This window comes from Carya illinoinensis, chromosome 5 (assembly GCF_018687715.1).
Source record: "Carya illinoinensis cultivar Pawnee chromosome 5, C.illinoinensisPawnee_v1, whole genome shotgun sequence".
NCBI lineage: Eukaryota > Viridiplantae > Streptophyta > Magnoliopsida > Fagales > Juglandaceae > Carya > Carya illinoinensis.
In genome coordinates, this window is record NC_056756.1 from 40,423,581 (window position 1) to 40,446,457 (window position 22,877).

At 38.6% G+C, this 22,877-nt stretch overlaps 1 protein-coding gene across 3 annotated transcripts in view; it reads left to right on the plus strand.

Annotated features, from left to right (window-relative positions):
• The window catches only part of LOC122309572 (GPCR-type G protein COLD1), a 36,897-nt gene extending 16,010 nt beyond the window's left edge, over positions 1-20,887 (plus strand). For 2 of the 3 annotated variants that reach the window (XM_043123081.1, XM_043123083.1), the window contains exons 11-15: positions 3,628-3,699; positions 4,304-4,434; positions 19,403-19,565; positions 19,678-19,715; positions 20,625-20,887. In XM_043123081.1, coding sequence (XP_042979015.1) covers positions 3,628-3,699; positions 4,304-4,434; positions 19,403-19,553 — 354 coding nt within the window. In that variant the 3' untranslated portion in view covers positions 19,554-19,565; positions 19,678-19,715; positions 20,625-20,887. Of the gene's footprint in view, positions 1-3,627; positions 3,700-4,303; positions 4,435-19,402; positions 19,566-19,677; positions 19,729-20,624 lie in introns of all 3 variants that reach the window. The other variant, XM_043123082.1, reaches the window with a different exon arrangement.
• The last annotated feature ends 1,990 nt before the right edge of the window (positions 20,888-22,877 follow it).

Here is a 22,877-nt window from a genome sequence, read left to right on the forward strand (position 1 = left end):
CAAGGAGATACATTATCTCCGCTGCTGTTTGCTATAGTCATGGAGGCCCTTAGTCAGATGGTAAAGGCGGCTGTGGAGGGTAGTCTCTTATCGGGTTATCAGGTGGGCAATAGCACGGGTAACTTTATTGTCATTTCACATCTTTTATTCGTAGACGATACTCTTCTTTTCTGTGATGCGGATATTGATCAGATCCAAACCATACGAGCATTGCTACGTTGTTTTGAAGCAGTATCGGGTCTCAAGGTGAATCTTGGGAAGTCTGAGATGGTTCCAGTGGGTGCGGTCTCTAATACCCCCAGCTTAGCAAGCTTTTTTGGATTGTAAGGTGTCTGCTTTGCCGATGACATATCTAGGCCTTCCATTGGGCGCAACTTTCAAGGCTAGAGCCATTTGGGATGGGGTAGTGGAGAAGATCGAGAAAAGGTTGGCTGGGTGGAAACGGATGTATTTATCGAAAGGTGGTCGTCTCCTATCTTAGTATCTTTTCTAATCTGCCCACTTAGTATCTTTCCCTGTTTCCTATGCCTGTAGGGGTGGTGAATAGGATCGAGAAACTTTTTAAGGCGTTCCTTTGGGGGGTATAGGGGAGGAGAAGAAATTCCATTTGGTTAAATGGAAGACAGTATGTGCCCCAGTCGAGCAGGGGGGGTTGGGAGTGTGTGACTTGAGAACTTTTAATAAAGCTTTATTGGGGAAATGGTTGTGGAGATATCAATCGGAAGGGGGAGCTTTGTGGAAGACAATTATCGATGTTAAATATGGAGCGGCTTGGGGTGGATGGTGTTCGAGTGAAGTGGGAGGGGGGTATGGTGTGGGTTTATGGAAGTATATAAGGAAAGGGTGGCCATGTTTTGAACAAAATATTTGTTTTGTAGCAGGTGAGGGCAACCGTATCAGTTTTTGGCGTGATGTATGGTGCGGAGACCAGGCTTTGAAAAGGGCATTTCCGGCTCTTTATAGTTTTGCAGCTAATAGGGAGGCTTCAGTGGCGGATATGCGTTTCTTTTCGCATGGCTCACATCAATGGAATATTCTTTTTAATAGGAATTTTCATGATTGGGAACTATCTTATGTATAAGATCTTTTCAGCCTGCTATATTCCAAGGGTTTGCCAACGACACAGGGGGATAGAGTGAAGTGGAGGGTTAATAATAAGAAATGCACGGTTAAGGCGTATTACAATATCTTGACAACACAGGACCATATTCCGTTTCCCTGGAAAAATATATGGAGGTCCCGGGTGCCTTCCAAAGTTGCCTTTTTCATATGGAGTGCTGCTCTTGGGAAGATCTTGACTACGGATAATTTGAGGAAGAGGGGTTGTGTCATGGTAGATTGGTGCTATATGTGCAAAGAGAATGGTGAATTTGTGGATCACCTGCTATTGCATTGTGAGGTAGCTAGGGGGTTGTGGGATGAGATCTTTCGAAGGATTGATGTTCCTTGGGTGATGCCCCTGAGGGTTGTGGACCTGTTGGGTTGCTGGAGGAAGTTGCAAGGTTGTCATCAGGTGGCTGCGGCGTGGAAGATGATTCCGTTATGTATCATGTGGTGTCTTTGGTTAGAGAGGAATGCCCGGTGTTTTGAGGATAAGGAACGAACAAGAGTGGAGCTGAAGAATTTTTTTCTGCATACTCTACTGTCTTGGTTTTCGGCTATTGTACTAAATGGGGATAATGCTCATGATTTTTTGTCTTTGATTCAGCATAGCTAGAATGTATTTAGGTGTTTTTCTGTACACTTCCGGTGTACATGGCTCATGCCTTTTTCATTCATATCAATAATATTTCTCTTACCTATCAAAAAAAATAATGATTCCTATGGAGATCCAATTTTATCATTGACTAGTTCTTTTGGCGTGTAGACCTAAATGTAACTTGGGCCTTCCCTTGGGGCCGTACAAGTTTCCCTTGGGTCATCATGTTTTCACTTAGTGTATCCTTAATATTACATTGGATAAGCAAGCAAGTTTTTGTGCCAACCCCTTCAAAATTAGTCACGCTGAAATTTTTTAATTAACCCTCTCTCACATTTAGGTGCTGTTTGGATAATAAGTTGAGATGATAGTTGAAAGTTGAATAAAATATTGCTAAATTATTATTTTTTAATATTATTATTGTTTTGGAATTTGAAAAAGTTGAATTGTTTATTATATTTTGTGTGAAAATTTGGAAAAGTTGTAATGATGAGATGAGATGAAACACTTCATGTATCCAAACGGGGTGTGTTGATCTTATTCATCCTGAATGCATTGTTTCATAACAAAAATCCAAAAGAAAAAGCTGTGTAATTCTTTTTTAATTAAAACTTGTGTCAGGCATGTCATACTTGATACAGTATAGTCCTGTTTCTAGATAAGGGAATAATTGATCATGCACTATTTTCCATTGTCCTGTTACTTTCATTCAGTGTGGATTTTTTTCTTCTTTGCTCATTCTTCAGGCCCTGTTACTGACTAGAAGTAGTTTATGACTGAAAGAAGGGGCATAACATCCTAAACTTGTGTCATTAACCAGCATTAGTGTCACATTTTTGTGTTCTGAATATTTTCCAGCAGTACTTGAGTTTCAGCCAAAGTCACTGTTATTTCATCTGGGAAGATGTTATTTAAATGAGCATTTTGTTCATTTGAAAAGGATAATTTGGTGCTTGAACACACACAATTATGTGTAAATGTATATGTGTATATGTTTACTTTATCAAAACAAATGTATGTGTATGTGTGAGTTTTATTTTTGATTAGTCAAGTTACAGGTTTGTGAATTTCTCATCTCCTAGAAATCCGTAGCCTGGTTTCCACTATAGTTTTTTTTATAGGTAAAAAAAGAATTTATTCATAAGAATAGGCATAATTCAAATACACAGGGGGTATATAAGAGTTTACACCTAGTTAAGAGGGAGAGATAGAAACAAGAAAATCATGAAAATCTAGTCCATTACAATCTACAACACCCGCCCAAAGGAACAAAGTTTTAATAAAGAACAATCTAATTTCCTGCAATTTTCGCTCCCCATCTTCAAAATTCTGATTGTTTTGTTCCTTCCATTGGAACCAAAGAATACACATATAGGAACCATCTTCCACACGGCTGTGTTTTGCGGAATTCCACCCAAATTCTTCCAACTGGCGAGGAGTTCAACCACTGTAGCAGGCATAACCTAGGCTAACTCCAATCTTCTAAAGACATTATCCCATAGTGATCTAGCGACCTCAATGCAGTAGAAGGTGATCCACAGCATCACCGTTCTTTCTGCACATATAGCACCAGTCCATGACAATCATTTGGCTTTGCCGTAGGTTATCCATAGTCAAAATTTTGCGCAAAGAAGCTGTCCAAGCAAAAAAGTTTGTCTTAAGAGGCGTCTTGTTTCTCCAAATACATTTGGTCTTTTAACTACACAATTAGGTGTTTGTGTGCAAAGAATGAAAAGGCAAAATGCCGATTCTTGGGTGTTGTATAATTTATGAATACTTATAAAATATATAGTTTGATGGCAATAATCAAAAGAACCTCCTGGTGCTTGTGCTGCTGGTATTTTTATGCGCAACTTTTAAGTGATCTAATTATTCTATCTAGGTTGACACTGCATTTCTCTTACTGTTCTTTCGTTATTCTTGTACAGTATATCTCATTGTTGTTCATCGGAATATTGGTGGTCATATCTGTTCGGGGATTTTTAACAAATCTAATGAAGGTAATCCAACTTTCTGATAACTTTGAATTTCAATCTACAGCTTATGTAATTTAGATGATTATGATTTACTTGTGCTCTTTTGATCTGAAAAAGTGCAAGCTTCTTATTGTGAATTGGAGCACATGTTCATTAGTAACAAACAAAAATGTTATTCATTTGAATGATTGTTGCTGAGACGGTGAAAGGTTCATAGCTGAGGTGATGCAGGCAGCTAAATGCTCCTACCAAAGCAAACCTAATTATCAAAATTGCTTAAAGTTTCTGTCGAAAAACCCTTGTGCCATGAAGCTTTTAGACAAAGGATCCCGACTGGCTCCATGTATTCCCATAATTTTGCATGACTGGAAGATGATTAACAGATGTATAGCTATTAAGTGATAAAAGTGAGATCATTAATTTACTTGAATCACTTTCTGGAACACATTGGTTCACTTCTCTTTCTAATTAGACAAGAAATCGAATAAATTCTGAAATGATTGGCATGTAACCATGCCAGGACCAGCAGGATGATTTCCTCCAATATTTCTTTTTAATATGGTACAAACAGTGTTTCAGTGGATTCTATTATTCTGGATCTTAATTTGCACTTTTTGGCTGTGTGCAGTTCTTTTTTGCAGTTTCCAGAGTTGGGAGTGGATCTTCTAGCAATGTTGTACTTTTTCTGTCTGAAATTATGGGAATGTATTTTGTTTCTTCTATTCTTTTGATAAGGAAAAGCTTAGCGACAGAATATAGGTATGCTCATTATTTATGCTATTTATCATTGTTCCTTTTTTTTTTTTTTTTCAAGTATGGTAAGCTATATTCAACAACCTACTTGTGGGTGGTAATGATTTTGCACGGAATTGAGAGTTAATAATTCCCATTATTGCTGTGGGGCTTCTAGAAACTTGCATTAAAAATATTGCATACCTGTGACCCATTTTGGCACTTGTTTTGGCAGAAGTCTGCAGTGAACCTGGACCCTATTCTCTCTTACCTGTGTGATTGGAATTCTATTCAATATTAACTCACCCACAGATTCTAGTATGGAAGATGGTCCCTATTTGTCTGGTGTAGTGTATTTGGAGGGAATGGAATGATAGAACTTAATACTTTGTTCCTTTAAAAAACCACAAGAGTTGTTAATGGGCTAAGTTTTCATTATTTTCTTGTATATTTTTCTATATCTGAATAGGTGTTTGTCTTGTATGCATCCTGCATACTTGGACTATGTCTTTTGTGTTCTTTGCTTATAGAATTTTCTAACACTTACTAAAAAAAAAAACTCGCCCATAGATTTTGGGAGAAGACAAATCTGAAAAAGATAAATGGTGCCACGTCAATTCCCACAGCTAGACATAAAGTATCCTTTTTCAAACCCAAAGATTAGATTGTGTTTGGGTATTGAGGTGATATCAGATATTCCGTGAATGATAAAGAAAAAGTAATGATAAAATATTGAATAGTAGTGAATACTAGTACAAAATAGTAAAATGTATGTGAAAAGTAATAATAAAATAATGAATAGTAGTGGAGTATGCTGAGAATACTCCACCATCCAAACTGGCACCAAAAGCTCAGTCCGGTGGCATGGTTTGGAAACTATTGGCCCATGGTGATTGTTAGAATTAGTATTTTATTCATCTTGTCTAGGATTGTTTTGGTAACTTCATTATTATTTTTTTTATAAGTAAACGAATGTATTAATAAGAATAGGCATAGCCCAAGTACACAAGGGGGAATTCAAGAGGTAACACCTATTTAGGAAGAAGAAAAGGAAACAAGAAAATCATGAAAATCTAGGCCATTGAAATCTGCAGCTTTAGGCCATAGGAATAAAGTTTTAACAAAGAGTAAAGTAATCTCCTCCACTGATCGCTCCTTGTCTTCATTATTGTTGGACATCAGCTGTGGTTGATCCATATCGCTTTCTTTTATTAGTATGTGCTATTGTTTTATCCCGATAAAAAGAAAGTATGTTATTTTTTTATCACTGGGCATAAACATGTACATGTATATATATATTATTGGATATGTAAATGTGGATTTTATTGATAAGAGGCATGAATGAGCATGCCTTTGTGGCCTTTATGTCAGTATAATTTGTAAAAGTTTGTCATTTTCTAATTAGGGTCCTAGTTGTAGTTTAAAAAGGAAGAGTCCATGGCATACAAGTTCCTATCTATTCTATGTATTCTTTTTCTGTAAGTTAGGTTTTATTAATAAGTAAAAAGGCATTAGCCAAGTACACAGAGTGGTATGCATGAGATAAAACTTAATGTTGAATTGAGTTGGTTAATGGATGAATGAGTGCCTGGTGTGATACTCTCTGCCTCTTCCCTATTGTTGTACGTACTTTTTAGCCCTATGATTCCCTCAAACCCCACACATTTTCCCTAGTCAGCAGATAAATATTGAAACAAGCCTGAAAGCTCCGTTCTTGTTGCTGCCCTAGAAATTTTACAACTGGCCCCATTAAAGAATTGATTTCTTGGCCTAAACTGCCTTTGCTAAAGCATTATTCAATCGAGAGACCGTAACCCCTTCAGGTTTCCTAATCTGACCTACATCAGTAAGAATTGGGTATTTCTGCAGAAAATCTATGACCTATATAATTTGAAGCAGAAGCTTTGTTCCTGCCAAGTCACATCATCCACTATGTTAAAATTTGTAACATTGCTGGAGGAGATCTCTTGGTGACAAAAATCAAGGGCGTTATGGCTTAAGGAGAGAGATAAGTGCACAGAGTTCTTCCATAGGGTGGCTAATTCTCATACGAGAAAAAACACTATTGACATGTTGATGGTAGGTAGTGCAGTTTCCTTGGATCAATCAGTCATCAAGAATCACATTGAGTAGTATTACCAACACCTCTTATCCGAACAACACACTTGGCGACCGAAAGTCGATGGTTTTGACTTTTTCAACACTTGATCAGGGTGGTTAGAGTGGCCTTTTGAGAAGGAAGAAGTGAGTAAAGTAATCTGTGTTGTGGCTAGTGACAAGGCTTCAGGCCCTAATGGTTTTACCATGGGTTTTTTCCAAGCTTGTTGGGAAGTGATCAAGGGAGACTTGATGCCATTCTTTCAAGATTTTCATACTAATGCCAGTTTTGAAAAAAGGCCTTAATGCTATTTTCATAGCACTTATCCCCAAAAAGATGGGTCTATAGATGTTAGAGACTATCGCCTCATTAGCCTTGTTAACTGGGTTTACAAGATCCTCTCAAAAGTATTAGCGAATCGGTTGAATACGGTGATGGAAATGGTAATTTCGAAGCCTTAGAATGCCTGTCAAAGGTAGACAAATCCATGATTTAGTCTTACTTGCAAATGAAGTTTTGGATGGACGACTTAAATCTAAAAAACCCGGGGTACTTTGCAAATTAGACATGGAGAAAGCCTATGATCGCATTAACTAGAAGTTCTTACTTTATTTACTTGTAAGATGTGGTTGATTTAGGGTGCTGGTGTAGAGAGAGAGAGAGAGAGAGAGAGAGAGAGAGAGAGAGAGAGAGAGAGAGAGAGAGCCTCTCCCCTCCACGCTAGTCACCACCATTGCAGACTAGACCAACGGGCCCCGGCGACTTCGTTGAGGGCTGTCCAGCGACGGTCCTCCCTCCGGCAGCCTGGAAGTATGAAAGAGCCTCTCTCGGTCGACTGTCAGAGTGTGCCATTGGCCGTGCAATTCACAAAAAGAGTTGTCGGCCTTTGGCGAGTCTGTTGGGCTCATCCAGCTGCAAGATCTGCTTTACTCTTCTTTTCTAGTCCACAGAGGAAGTCACAGTCCAACGTTGACCACTATAAGAGAGGTTGAAACACCTATCGATAGCCACAGAAAGCTCCAACGGTCATCCCAGATCCACCGAAAATCATAGTTGGTCGTCCTTGGTTCCACTTTGCTGTACTTTTGTGGTTTGGAACAAGCAATTACGTTTGACGTAAGGGACTTCCTCTCCCGTGGATCTGCTAGTTATTCATAGGTCTTGGGGCTGAATCTGATTGATCTATGGGGTCCTTGGATAATGGCGCTACCTCTACGGAAGGAGTTGGAGTAGAATCTGTATTAAGTTCAGTAGGGATTTGAGTTTTGGGATTTGGGATTTGATGATGACGATGCGCGATGGGGATTCGGTTTAGGTGGAAGGTGAGAGGTGGTTGAAGGTGGAATCAAAAACTTTTATTTTTACAAAAGAGGGAGGAAATAGATTTCATATCTCTGAATGTAGCAAAAGGTTGGCTAAGTTCATGTGTCTAGGTGGGACGGCAGTGTCGTGGGTGGCGAAGGGGATAGAGTATTGTTTAGAGCTTAAATGTCATGAAGGATTCTTTAGAGAACTAAGAATGGGTAATGGAGTTCTCATTATTCAACATCAGTTTAATGCAAAGGGTAGCTTTCTGCAACTCTCAGATTTCCAAAATGGTAGGAGGAAAGGGTTATTGGTGATTCCAGAAGGCGCTAATGGCATTGGATGGAAAGACTTTCTTCAGTCCATTCAAAGTGTTACTGAAGCATGCAAACAACAATGGGGAGTTTGTTGATGGAAAGATAGTGGGAAGGTGTTCCTCAATCAAAGGTGCTTCATACACTGCGACGTTGAGGTCACAGGTGGGTAGTCCAGTCAAGATTAGCTCCACAGTAGAAGGAAAGGGTAAGGCATTTATTGAAGACAAAGGCTGTCAGGTGACATTGGGAGAAGTTGAGGAGGGGGTCTTGTGGGACGTCAAAGCTCAATTGACCGGAGTTATGGAGTATGTGAGGGATTTGATGTTTAAAGTGGATAAGGGACTGGACCTAGTAGTGGGTTTCGATAGTGGGTCGAAAAAGGACGAGGGAGGGAGGGGGGTAGATCCTACAGGTCGAAGGCCTCAATCGAGTCGGTAAAGGGCATTTCAACATCGGCATAGATAGGGGGTCATTGGATGCTGGCATCTTTGTCCATGCTAGTGTCACTCAGGATATCAGCAACGTATCCTCCATGCCTCTTGAGAGAGTAGTAAGCCCACAGTCAATAGTTGCAAATGGGGTTGGTACTTTGGAAGAAACAGTCGAGCCTCTTTTAGAAGATACAAATGGGGTAATAGAAGGTAGTGCTTCCCCTACCTGTTTTATTTCTGAGGTAGTAGGGTTGGACAAAGTGGAACTACAAGGATTGTCGGGGGGTGAAGTAAATTTCAGCAATGCCATCATTGATGGAGGGGAGGAACCTTTTATGGTGACAGAGACAATGGACAGTAACCATTTAGCTGTCGAGGAGACTCAGGATTTGTTGTTGGTGCCTAGTGTGGAGGAAGGCTTAGAGTTGGGAGTGCAATTGGGTATTGTGTTTGGGATAATGTCCCTCCCCTGGTTTCTCTTCCTCCGTTAAATAATATAGTGGGTTCCCATTGGATTGAGTTCTTAATAAAGTTAATGGGTTTAAGCAAATCGTGGGGATTTCAAATGATGCATATGAAGACCAAATTAAAGCTCTATTCACTATGATTGAGGTGAGCCATGCGCTTGAAACCAAATCAAGTTTCAAGAAAAGCACGGAGTTAAAGTGTCTTTCATGGGCAATTAACTACAACTTTAAGGGAGGTAGTTTAAGTTGAGGGAAGATTAAAGGGAGGGAATTGTGAAGAGACGGTCTTGTAGAGGGATTTGAATTAGTTGTACGGGAAACAAGGGGCTGGGGTTGGGGAGGTGTGTTCCATTCCAATTCAGGTTTGGTGTATTTAGGGTAGTTTTCACGGGCTTTTGGGTGATTCGGGGCACTCTAGTATGGGCAATGTGTTTTCTTGTATACGTCTAGTGTATTTGGTTACTCCTATTGATATATATATATATAATATTTTTACTTATTAAAAAAAAAGGGATGTGGTTTTGGGGGAAAATGGCAAAAATGGATGGAGTTTTACATCTCGACAGTTCGATTCTCTATCTTGGTGAATGGCTATCCGGTGGGTTTCTTTGACTCCTCTCGTGGTTTGAGAGAGGAAGACCTGCTCTCTCCTTTAGTATTCTTATTCGTCGTGGAAGCTTTTAGTAAAATGATTGTGGGTCTTGTGGAAGGTGATTTTCTCTGGAATGGTGATTATGGTTTTATGGATATTTCTCACCTGCTTTTTGCTGACGACACTCTTATCTTCTGTGGAGCAAATATCGGGCATATCCAATCTTTGGGGGCTTTATTTCCTAGCTTTGAAGCTGTCTCGGACTTGTGAATTAATCTAACAAAGTATGTATTGGTGCCGGGTGGGGGATGTTCCTAATGCGGAGGCTTTAGCCTCTATCTTGAGATGCCAGGTCTCATCTTTACCCTTGAAATATCTTGGCTTACCATTGAGTGCTCCCTTTAAATCAGAGAGGATTTGGAATGGCGTGGTTGAAAAGGTGGAGCATAGATTGGCTTCTTGGAAGAAGCTTTATTTGTCTAAAGGTGGCAGACTTACTTTGATTAAAAGCACTCTTTCTAATTTACCCACCTATTTTTTGTCCTTGCTCCCACTCCCCATAAAAGGTGGCCAACCGTATATAGAAGTTGCAACGGGACTTCTTGTGGAGTGGATTGGGGGAAGAGTTCAAATTTCATTTGGTTAATTCGTCACTTATATGGAACCCAATTTCTGGGGGTGGCTTGAGAATTCGTAACTTGAAAAAATTCAACCTAACCTTATTGGGTAAATGGTTGTGGAGGTACCAAAACGAAAGGGGGCCCTAAGGAAGTTCGTTATGGATTCACAGTTTGGGGAGGCTTGGGGAGGATGTTGCTCAAATGAGGTACATGGCACATATGGAGTGGGTTTGTGGTAATACATTAGGAGACACTGGGAGGTCTTTCGAAGACATGTACATATTGTGGTGGGTGATGGCTCTTGTATTAGATTTTGTTATGACAAATGGAGTGAATGTAGCCTACAAGACACATTCCCTGCTATTTTTGAGATCGCATGAGAAAAGAATGCCGCGATAGTTGATCTCTTGGTCTTTTTTAGTGGCTCCCCTCAATGGAATGTAGAATTCATTAGGGCTGCCAATGACTGGGAGATGGAGACTATCATAGAGTTCTATGAGGCATTGTATTTTGTAAGTATGACAAAGGGTACCACAGATAAGATGAGTTGGAGCCCTTCTAAGAAAGGTAAATTCACAGTCAGATCGTTTTACTAAGTTCTAACGAGCCTTGGAAGGACTATGTTCCCATGGAAGAGTATATGGCAGACGAAAGCTCATTCAAAAGAAGCTTTTATCGTTTGGACAACATCTCTAGACAAGATCCTCACCATAGATAACTTAACAAAACGTCGAGTAATGGTGTTGGACTGGTGTTGCATGTGTAAGACGCATGGTGAATCAGTAGATCACTTGTTTTTAAGTGATGATTTTTTTTTGCGAGAACTGGATTGTTACGTATCATGCTTCTTAGAGTGGTGGATTTCCTTGCAAGTTGGAGAGGCCTATGAGGCAGTTCATAAGTGGTAGTGATCTGGAAAATGGTTCCTATATGCATGTATTGGTGCATTTAGCGGGAGAGAAATGATAGAAGCTTCGAAGATCGTGAGAGAACAATAAATAAGCTCAAAGCTTTCTTTTTTAAAACTTTGTTCTTATGGGCGGGGGTCATTGTTTGTACTAAATGTACATGATCTTCTTTTGTTGATTGTAAACTCTAATTAGGTTATTCTCATGTGTACTCCCTGTGTACTTGGGTTTTGACTACTTCTATAAATAAAACTTCTTGATTACCTATTTAAAAAAAAAAAAAAAAAAAAAAAAAAAAAAAAAAAAAAACCTTAGGTCATTTAAGTTAGGATTGAAATGTCATATCAATAAATATTAGATAATTTTAGAGTTTTAAGGATTTTGAAGACTTTTTTTTTATTAGTAAAAATATTATATGTATATTAATATCAATAGACTTATAAAAAAACATTAATATCAATAGGATTAAACAAGTACACTGGGCATATACAAGAAACGCTTAGCCCATACTAAAGAGCCCCTAATGACCAATAAGCCCGTGAAAATTAGAAATCTATCTAAAATACACCAAGCCCGAATGGGAACAAAACACACCTCCCTAACCCCAACCCGAAACTCCGTCTATGAGGACAACTTCATAATTCCCTCCGTTTAGTCTTCCGTCTGCTTAAACTGAGTCCCTTAGCGTTGTAGTTGATTGCTCAAGAAAGACGCTTTAACTATGATTTTCTTAAATCTTGATTTGGTTTCAAACGAGTGGCCTGCCCCAATCGCAATGAGTAGTGCTGCAAATTGGTCATCTCATCCCTCATAAGAAAGCCCCATACATTGGTGAATCTCGTTAACCTTATGCAGAACTCAATCTGATGATGAACCCGCTATATTGTTTATAGGAGGAAGAGATACCAGGGGAACAATATTTTCCTCAGACACAGCTCCCTATTGCACTCCCGACCCTAAACATTCCTCCGCACAAGGCACCAACAACAAACCCATAATGTCCTCCCCAGCGTCTCCTACATTCAAATCCTGAATCTCCTCAGCAGGTGTCGTCATTCCATTGACGAGAATATTGCTTGTATGTGCGCTAGCCCCTGACGACCATATATGTGCCACTTCATTAGACTCTACTGGTCCCTCGAGAGGCATAGAACAGATAGGGCTAGGCTCTTCCCCGCCTCCCAAAACAAGCGGTGAAGCATTACCTTTTGTTACATGATTTTGAGACTCGTCTGCTGCTTCTAAACTACTCAAAACCTTGAAGACCCCCCCCCCCCCCCCCCAAAAAAAAAAATCTTCAACTGAAAGTGAACCCAGGAAAAAAGTATGACCTCATTTGCATCTAGTGTTTGAGGGTAGTCAGACGGAAACATGCCGATGAGCTAAGTGACATCGGCATAAACAGTGATGCCGGTGTCCGACAACCCTATTTGTGATGGTGTCGAGGTGTCCTAAGCCAGCGAACTTGGGGCCTTCAAAACCCCCTAGTCTGTTTTCAGCCCATCACCCAAACCCATGACCAGCTCTAACCCCTTATTAATCGTTAGATCTCTCACATACTCCATAACTCCCATCAATTGAGCTCTGGTAGCCCACAAGACCTCCTCCACTTCTCCCACCTTCAAACATCCATTAGAGGCATCCATTTCACCATGCAACACATGAGGAGCGTGCTTGCCCTTCACTTCTCGCAATGTCACTTGACAGCCTTCGTCTCCTACAAGTGCCTTACCCTTTCCTTCCGTAGCAGGGCTACTCTCGGTTAGAATACATGCCAGTGACCTCAACACTGAGGCGTACGAGACACCTTTGACCGAAAAAGGCCTTCTCATTGTCTTTCCATCAACGAACACCCCTCTATTTGCATCAGGGACTTTGGACTAATTGACACTTCAAATGGAATGCGCAAAACCTTTCCATCTGATGCCATTTGCGCCTTCAGGGATCACCAAAAAACCTTTCCTTCTTCCATTCTAGAATTGTAAGAGTTGTAGAAACCTACCTCTTGCGTTAATATGGTGTTGAATCATAAGAACTTCATTGCCTTTCCTTTACTCCCTAAAGAATCCATCATGACAGAGGAGTTCTAAGCAATCCTCTATCCCCTTAGCAACCCATGAAGCCAACGACCCATATATATACATGAACTTAGCCATCCTTTTGCTACGTTTAGAGATGCAAAAGCTATTTCTTCTCCCTTTCGTAAAAACGAAAGTTTTTTATTCCACATTCAACCACCTTTCACCTTCCATCTGAGATGATTCCGCGTGAATCATTCTTTTTATATTCTCTCTTATATTTGGAAGACTTATGATGTGTTTGGGAACTGAAAGTACCTCAACACATTCAACATACTCCACTATTATTCATTACTTTTCACCTACTTTTTAATACTATTAATTACTTTTTACTATTATTCAATATTTTATTATTATTTTTCACCTACTTTTTCACTACTATTCACAACATACATCAACACTTCTCAAAACCCAAACCCAACTATGTTCTTTCTTATGCTTTATCCTCTTTCCTCAATATCTCATTTCTTACTGTAAGTAATTGAATAATGTCACATTTACAAAACTCCAAATCAAGTTATAAATATAATATCTAATTATTAATTAATTAATAATAATGGTTGTGGTGTTACAACATAAGAGAGAGGCCTTGTGGAGGATTGTAAATGACTCCAAATACGGTAGTGCTGGGGGGGGTGCTTTATGGAGGTTCTAGATGCTTATGGAGTGGGCCTATGGAAAAACAAACGAGGATGGGGGGATGTTCTCTTGACACATCAGATTTGAGGTGGGGGACAGGTCCAAAATTAGATTCTGGCATGATGACACACAGACTTGAGGTGTGGAGATAGGGCCTTCAAGGACATGTGTCCAATTGTTAATAAGATGACACACAGATAGGAGACTTCGGTGGCAAAGCTTACAGAGATCTCAGGTGGCTCCCTCCATTGGAAGTTGAACTTTGTTAGGGCTGTCCAGGATTGGGAAGTAGGCATATGCTCATAATTCTTTGGCCTATATTACTCCATGGAAATTTAAAATAAAAATGAAAAAAAAAAGAAAAAAACTAGAGGTAGACAAGTTGTTGTGCCTTCCTCTAGGGGAGTTTTTTACTCACTCCTATAGGTCATAGATAATTGGGAGAACAATTCCTTTCACAAGAAGAGCATATGGAGTAGTAATGCCCCTTTCAAGGTGGCTTCTTTGTATGGACAGCCTCTTCTGGGAAGATCCTGGCCACTGACAACCTACGAAAATGATGGATTATAGTGAACGACTGGTGTCGTATGTGCAGGAAGGGCAGTAAAACAGTGGATCACTTGCTTCCTCATTGTGAGGTTGCTAGGGCCCTCGGGATGAGATTTTCAACAGAGTGGGACTTACATGGGTCTTGTCTGGGAGAGTGGTTGATCTGCTCACCAGCTGGAGGAGTCCATTTGGTTCCACAAAGTGCAGATATTTGGAAGATGGTTCCCATATGCCTTTTGTCGTGTTTGGCAGGAAAGAAATGATTGGCATTTTGAAGATAAGGAATGCTATGTAGACGAGCTTAGAAGATATTTTTCTGCACTTTATTTCTTTGGTCATTGGCTATCGACTTCAATGGGCTTAATGTTCATGATTTCCTTGCATCTATTTCTTCTACGTCTTCAATGGCCTTAACTAGGCGCCTCCTCTTGTAGACGTCTTGTGTACTTGGGCATCACGTAGATTTCTATTCATAAAATTTTACTTATCAAAATAATAATAATTAATAATTTTCCCATGCACTGCACAGGTGCATGACTAATCCATAAGTTTATGAGGAGTCCTTACCTCTTCCCTTGTGGATATATCCTTCTTTCATTTTAACTTGACTTCTGAAGGAAGAGATCTCATGGAAGGGTTAAGATTGCAGAACTAAAAGGAAAATAAAATAAAAGGAAAAAAAGGAGGTGGAGATGGGTGTGGAAAATTATTAGGAGGGGGTGGGAGGATTTCTTTCATATTATTAAATATGTGGCGGGTACGAGGACTAGCCTTTGAAGACAATCTTCTCAAGTTGTTTCTTTATATAATTGTGAGGAAGCTTTGGTTGCAGAACAATTGCGGATTTCAAAAGCTATGCCCCAATGATTTGTGAATCATTCTTTTTGTAGGCTGTAGGCAGAATTATCGATCCTATGCAACTCTCCACATTAAATGCTCAGTCAAAGAGCCCTTCCCTTCCAAACCTGGTAAAATTGGGATTTGATCCATAGATCTCTATTGTGATGATCGATAGAGTTAGCCTGGAAGCTAGCTGACACATTTCTTTACATGAATGCTACATCTGAAGAAGTAGAACTAGTGAGGCTAAAGCATGCACATAACTTTTATTTTTATAAATCGGTAAACAAGATTTTATTGATCACAAGAATAGGCAAAAGCCCAAGTATATGAGGCATATACAAAAGCAACGCCTATGCGTGCTTAATTTAGAGATACAAGGAATTCATGAAATGAATTACAATTGACCAATAAAGTATTGAAAAATAGACTTCAAAACTTCTTTCATTCCTCTCCATCCAAATACACCACCATAAACATAGGGTTTTACTACTCATCATCCCTACACACCACATTTATTTTTGTTTTTTAAAATTTAGGTTTATTTATTTATTTTTTGTTTTATTCTTCCTAAACTAATTGAATTCTTCTACTCATCATCCATACACCACCCATTTGGTAAGAGAGAAAAATAAAAAATAAAAAATTATGTGTGGCGTGTGGGGATGATGAGTAGAATTTTTCATAAACATATTGGAACCATCTTCCAAATAGAGGCAATCTGAGAGTTACCTTGGATGGCTTTCCAAGAAGCTAGGGGGTCCATTACCTGTCTTGGCATCACCCAAGTAATCCCACCTGAGCAAAAACTTCATTCCACAATGTCCTAGCAATCTCACAATGAAGTAGTAGATGTTCAACCGACTCTCCACTGTTTTGACACATACAACACCAATCCAAGACTATGCTTCAACGTTTCCTTAGATCGTCTAGAGTGAGGATCTTCCCCAAGGAAGCTGTCCATACAAAAAACTTTGCCTTTAGGGGTGCCTTTGTTTCTAAATACTCTTCCATGGGAATTAATTTGCGCCATGTACTGTCATGGCTTTGTAGAAGGAGCGGACCGAGAACTTCCCTATCTTAGAAGGGCACCAAAAGATCTTATCTTCAGCTCCCACCACCAATTGGGTGGAGTAAACTAGGTTATTAAACACCGAAAAAGCCTCAATTTCCTAATCTTGTGCATCTTTAACAAATGTGACATTCCATTGTGGAGTGTCGTTAGGGAGTATGAAGAGGTCCGCAATTGAGGCTTCTTTCATGCTTGCTAAGCCATAAACTTGTGGAAAAATTTCCTTGAATGCCATATAGCCACACCATACATCGTGCCAAAATTTAATTTTGGATCCTTCACCCACTTTAAAGTGGGTATATCTGAAATATGTGTCCCAACCTCTTCTTATGTGCTTCCATAGCCCCATCCCATGAAGCCCACTCACCTCCTTGGAACACCATCCTCCCCATGGTTCCCCATGCTTCAATTCAATGACGCTTCTCCACAAATTGAAATGTGTCCCAACTAATTCATACATATTTTTATTGTCATGCTGTGACTATGTTTTTTTTTATCGAAAAATAAAATTTTACTGAGCATAAAATAGACAAAGGCATCCCGTATGCAAGAGCATCACTTATGCATTCTAGTTTAGTGATACAAGGAAGTCGTGAATAGACATGCCATTAAAATCAATTACAATTGACCAATGAAGTGAAGTATTGCAAAATAAACTTCTAAGCTCATCCATTGACCGCTCTCGATCTTCAAAGCTTCTTGATTTTCTCTCCCTCCAAATACATCACCATAGACAAATTGGGACCATCTTCCGCACTATTGCAATTTGAGGGATGGCCTGAATATCTCGCCAAGAAGCTAGGAGGTTGATTACCCTTTTCGGCATCACCCAAGCTAATCCCATCCGAGCAACGAAGTCATTCCACATGGTTGTCACAATGTAGTAATAGATGATCTACAGATTATTCCCCACACATTTTGTACATAAAACACCAATCCATGACTATGATATGGCGTTTCCGTAGGTTGTCTATTGTGAAGATCTTCCCTAATGAGGCCATCCATTCAAAAGAAATTGCCTTCAGTGCTTTTGTCTTCCAAATAATCTTCCATGGAAATGGATTTATATTATATGTGGTCATGGCATGATAGTAGGAGGGGATTGTGAACTTCCCTTTCTTAGAAGGGCACTAAAAGATATTGTCTTCAGCTCCACTCATTAAACTGGTGGAGCACACTAGATCATAGAACTCCTAGAAAGAGTCAACTCTAAATCTCATGCATCTCTAAAGTGTTCCATTGGGCAGTATCATTAGATAGGATTTAGAGGTCCGCAATTGAGGCTTCTTTCATTCTGGATAAGCTTCTTTGAGTGTCCTATCACCACACCATGCATCATGCCAAAATTTGATTTTAGATCCATCACCCACCTCTAAATGTATATTTCTTGAATATGTCCCACCTCTTCTTATGTGTTTCCATAGTCCCATCCCATATGGCTCACTTACCTCATTCAAACACTATCCTCGCCATGGTTCACCAAACTTCGATTCTATGATGGCTCCCCATATGCTTCCCTGTTCATTGCGGTATCTCCATAGTCATTTGCCAAGCTAAGCTTAGTTAAAAAATTGCAAGTTCCGAATACCCAATCCTCCTTCTAAGATAGGGGAGCACATTGTATCCCATATTACTAAATGGAATTTAAACTCATCGTTCATCCCCCCTCCCCCCCCACCCCCAAAAAAAAAAAAAGGAATTCCAATTGAAGTTTCTCCATGCGATGAACCTTGGTGGGAAGCGGATATAGTGATAGAAAGGTACATCTTCCAACTAGCCAGTTTCCGCACCTTTTTTTTTCTAGTACATCATCCCAGATAGATTTCGATTTGAACTAGGCACCCAAAGGAAAACCCAAATATTCCATCGGCAGTTGGGATATCTTGCTTTCCAAGACGTGAGCCATGCTCTCCACATTCGGAATATTCCCCTCAAAGACTACTTCTAATTTAGCCAAGTTCACTTTCAACCCTAAAACAGCTTCAAAGCATAAAATGAATGTCCTCAAAGCTTGAATTTGATCATGACTAGCGTAACAGAAGATTAGGGTATCATCAGCAAATAATATGTGAGATATGTGAAGTAAGCCAGTATTTGCCTCCCCCACTAAGAATCCGGATGAGAACCTGCCCTCCATGACCCCTAAAATTATCTTGCTGAAAGCTTCCATTACAAAAACAAAAAATAGCGGAGATAGAGGGTCACCTTGTCTCAAGCCTCATGTACTTTTAAAAAAGCCCTTTGGTGTGCCATTCACCAAGACAGAAAAACCAACAGTAGAGATACACTGTTTGATCCAATAACACCATTTCGGGCCAAAGCCTCATCTCTCGAGCATATAGAGCACATAGCACCAAATCAAGAATTTTCCTACCCGAGCTACCTCGGACAAAGGTGTTTTGAGGCTTTTAGATTAGCTTCTCAACCACCATGCTCAATCTATCACCAAAACTTTCTAAAGGATCTTGTAAATTCTGCTCACCAAGCTAATAGGGAGATAAGCTTTTACATCAACAGCGCCAGTTTGTTTTGGAATGAGAGCAATAAATGTTTCATCGAGACTCTTTTCGAACATGCCATTTTCATGGAATTCATTAAAGACCCCCTTATATCTTCTTTGATCACTTCCCAAAATGTTTGGAAAAAAGCCATAGAAAATCCTTCCAGACCTGGAGCTTTGTCACCTGCCATGCTTCTTAACACTTTTCTGATTTCTGTTTCTTCAAAAGGCCTCTGACAATTAGAAAACACCGTCCACCTACTGAATATGTTGAGTAAAGTCATCCAGGTATTGTGATGCTGGTTGTCAGATGAGGAGGCAAAAACTTTTTTATGTATGGGTGAATTGTTTGATGGAATTATCTACTCATAATTTCCTTTAATTTGAGTATTTGTTAATAAATATATAATGTGTGCTGCTGTATTTTTCTTGATTCTGAACTATTAAATTCTAGAAGTGCAAGCAAACAAATATCTTAACGGGCCATTGCTTAATGCATCTAACTGTAACATGCAAGTCCGTTTAGCTATTAGATTATTTTAATAAAATGGTGTTGTCTGGGTTGGCTTCTCTTGGCAGGATGATCATAACAGATGTGTTGGGAGATATTCAGTTTGACTTTTATCACCGTTGGTTTGATGCTATCTTTGTGGCCAGTGCTTTCCTTTCTCTGCTTTTGCTTTCTGCACATTATACTTCGCGACAAGCTGACAAACATCCAATTGATTGATGTAATTTTGCAGTAAGTATTTGTGATAATCAGATACCATTTCATTTCATTTAATCAAAGTTCCAGTTGTTCATAACTTAATCCAGAGCACTCATCAAAAAAAAAATTTATGATTGTTGACCAGGAGGTTTGTTCAATTGTCCAGATTCAAGACCCAAAAAGGTACAATATCCAGGTCACTGCTCATGACCCTTCTAAATAGATTACGTGATTTGCAGTTCCCTTTGTGGATGTGGCTTTTAATGAGCTCACCATATTTGTTAAATCCATAATCCTATCACTGATTCTAAAATCTTAGGAGTGCACCATATTTGTTGAATCAGTCCAACTTATTTCTGATTTTGAAATCTTGGGACGTAGACGGGAAATTTTGCTTCAATTAGATTACACCACTGTTAAAACAACAAATTACTTGTGATACCCCCATATGATAGGATAAGGGTGGGTGGTGTATGAGATCTCACATTGTTTGGGAATGAGAAGTTTTTGCTCTTTATAAGGTTTCAATGGGGCTCCAATTGTATAATTGACTAGTCCTTTTGGAGTATAGGCCATGTGGTTTGGGCCTTTTATTGGGGCATTATATTACTGCTTGTAATTTTGAAATTTTCTGAGGATTACAAAGGGAAATTTGTTTCAAACAGCACTTGAGATTTATGATTAGGAGTTAAATAGCTTGGGCGTAGGATTGCTTTTTGAACCTGGGAATTACATATTTCCACATATGATTACGAAACACACTGCAATAGATTTTGGGTCCAATTTACTATGCCATTATTGGGTTTTTGGCCATGTGGGGTGTTATGTGAGCCAAATTTATTCATGCTATGCTTTGTTTTCTGTCTTCTTGAACATGATCAGCCATGCTTTCTTTCCAGCTGCATGAAGTTGGCTGGCATATAGATCTATTTCTGCCACTTGGCCCTACCTAAGACAATATCCCCAATTACCTCTGACATATCATGTCCTTTTTCTTTTATAAAAACTATACCCACATCATTTAATTTTCTTTTGCCCATTTTGCTCCTCCCATGTTATTGTGGTAGTAATTTGTTACGATTATTATTGCAGGTCTAATTCTCAATGATAATGAGAAAAGTTAATGAACACCAAGGCAAGAATACTGTGAGAGCAGTCAAAGAATGATGGAGAGTTAAGGGAAAGAAGAGGAAGCTAAATCCAAGGACACAAGGGTCAGAATATTGGTGTGGATTATTCTTGTGTATAATATTTGGTATGGAAGACTGGAGTAACCAACTATTATATTGAATGCTACTGTATTTGTAATATCTGATTTCGTTAATTCAATAGTTTGAAAATACCCATTCTTTCAACGCAAATGGAGTACTGGTAGAAAAGATGAATCCAGTTCAGTGCATGTCGATTTATGTTGATTGCAATGGGATGGGGAAATTGCCAAAGGCATCTTTGTTGTGATCATAGGTGAGACATGAATTTGCAATTATCATGCTCTTTAAATTCTTGCCGAGTTGCTGGGTGTTATAACCCGTTTGGTGGCAATGAAGGTGATGAGAGGTGGTATATAACTTCTATATTAAAAAAAAAAAAAACAGGAGGAGTAAAAAAAAGGGGATCAATTGCAACATGCATTGTTTTATTTTGTCTCTTATTTATTTCATTAGCTTTAACTAACGTGATTTATGTGAACTTTGTGTACAGATTATTTTTAGTAACTTTTTAAAGGTGCATAGAAACATTTTGTATGCATGAGGTTATCAGGTTAGTTTTGATTTCATTTCTAAATGTGACTGCTTGTATCGATGCGTTGGCAATCAAGGCTAGGGCAGAAGGGTACATTTGAGAGGATCGAGATCGGTGAAGAGCAGGTGAGTGGTGGATGTAGGTGTTCTAGAGAACATAGATCAGGCAAAAGAAAATTTAGGGTTAGTGGGGGGCAAAGGAAAATGTCGAAGAGGGATGAAAGAGAACAAGAGGAAGAGGGCTTGGGAGGGGAGGAAAGACCCCCCCTCCTAAGAGAATTAGCAAAATTTTTATGCATAAAAATAGCATATGTAAACTTTTAAGAAAATACTCTAGCTACAAAGTGATTATACAAAAATAATCTCATAAATTAATGCAGCTTGTTAGATTATAAAATTAATTTTATTATAAAACAAATCTGATGGATCATATGAAATTATATTAATTTGTGGTATCACTTTTATGTAATCCATTTATAGTTGTAGCACTCAAACTTTTAGCCATTATATGATAAAACAAAATCTTTGATCTTCCCACCCGAAAGCTCTTTCGTATAGTGCGTGAGAGTAATGCTGATGATTAAGAGTAATGGCTAACAAGTTCTTTGATTTCCTTTAATTTTTTTTAATCCAATTTCGTTTAAAGTTTAAGGAATTTCTATGAATTCATTGGTTACAAAATTGAAAAAAAGCATGAGCTCATAACGTGATGCGTTAAGAAAACTAATGCTGCATTTAGATGTTGAACTGGGTTGAGCTGAATTAAATATTTTATGAATAGTAATGAGTTGAGATAGTTGAATGAGTTTTATAAAATTTATTTAAAATAAATTTAGATATATTTAAATGTTAAGATAATTTTAAATATATTTATAAAAAATTATAAAAAAAATTACTCCCATCGCTACATTCAAGTATTCCTCTGACATATCAAAAATATTGTCGGCGTCAAGCTGCACTTGTAGCCATCCACGTCTAGGGGCAAAATGGACAAAATATTACTTTCTATATTTCCCAGCCAATTTGTAGGCATCATGATGCCCATTGTAGAATTTCTGCCATTGGTCAGGGCGGTTACATCAAATATTGTAGACTCACTCAAGTTATTTCCAAATGCAAATTTAAGTGGCTGTTTAGAATGTAGAAGAGGTTCAAAAAGTGAATGAATGAGCCGAATGCAGTTCAGGAACCAAACAAGTACTACAAGACTACTAGCTTCAAATGCCAATAGTAAGTAATTGGTACAATCATTTTTCATTAATAACTTTAACTTAATTTGATATATTATTTCATTTTCATTTAAATATGGAATAGAGGTTGGATGATGTGAATGAACAGCAGCAAAGCTCATTCCTTCCAAAAAAATTGTTATATAATCATGAGTTATTATATTATTAAATCGGTATATAAAGTAAACTATCTACATTATTTAAAATAGTAAGATTTGATTTGTATGATTCAAATTTTAGAATTGATCTTTCAAATCAAGTTATGCAATATAATCACTTTACTAGGTGTTTTTACGTATTGACTTGAAAATAAGATTTTTCTATAATCATATTATTATTTTTTTTATAAAAAAAATCATTTATGTAAATGTATA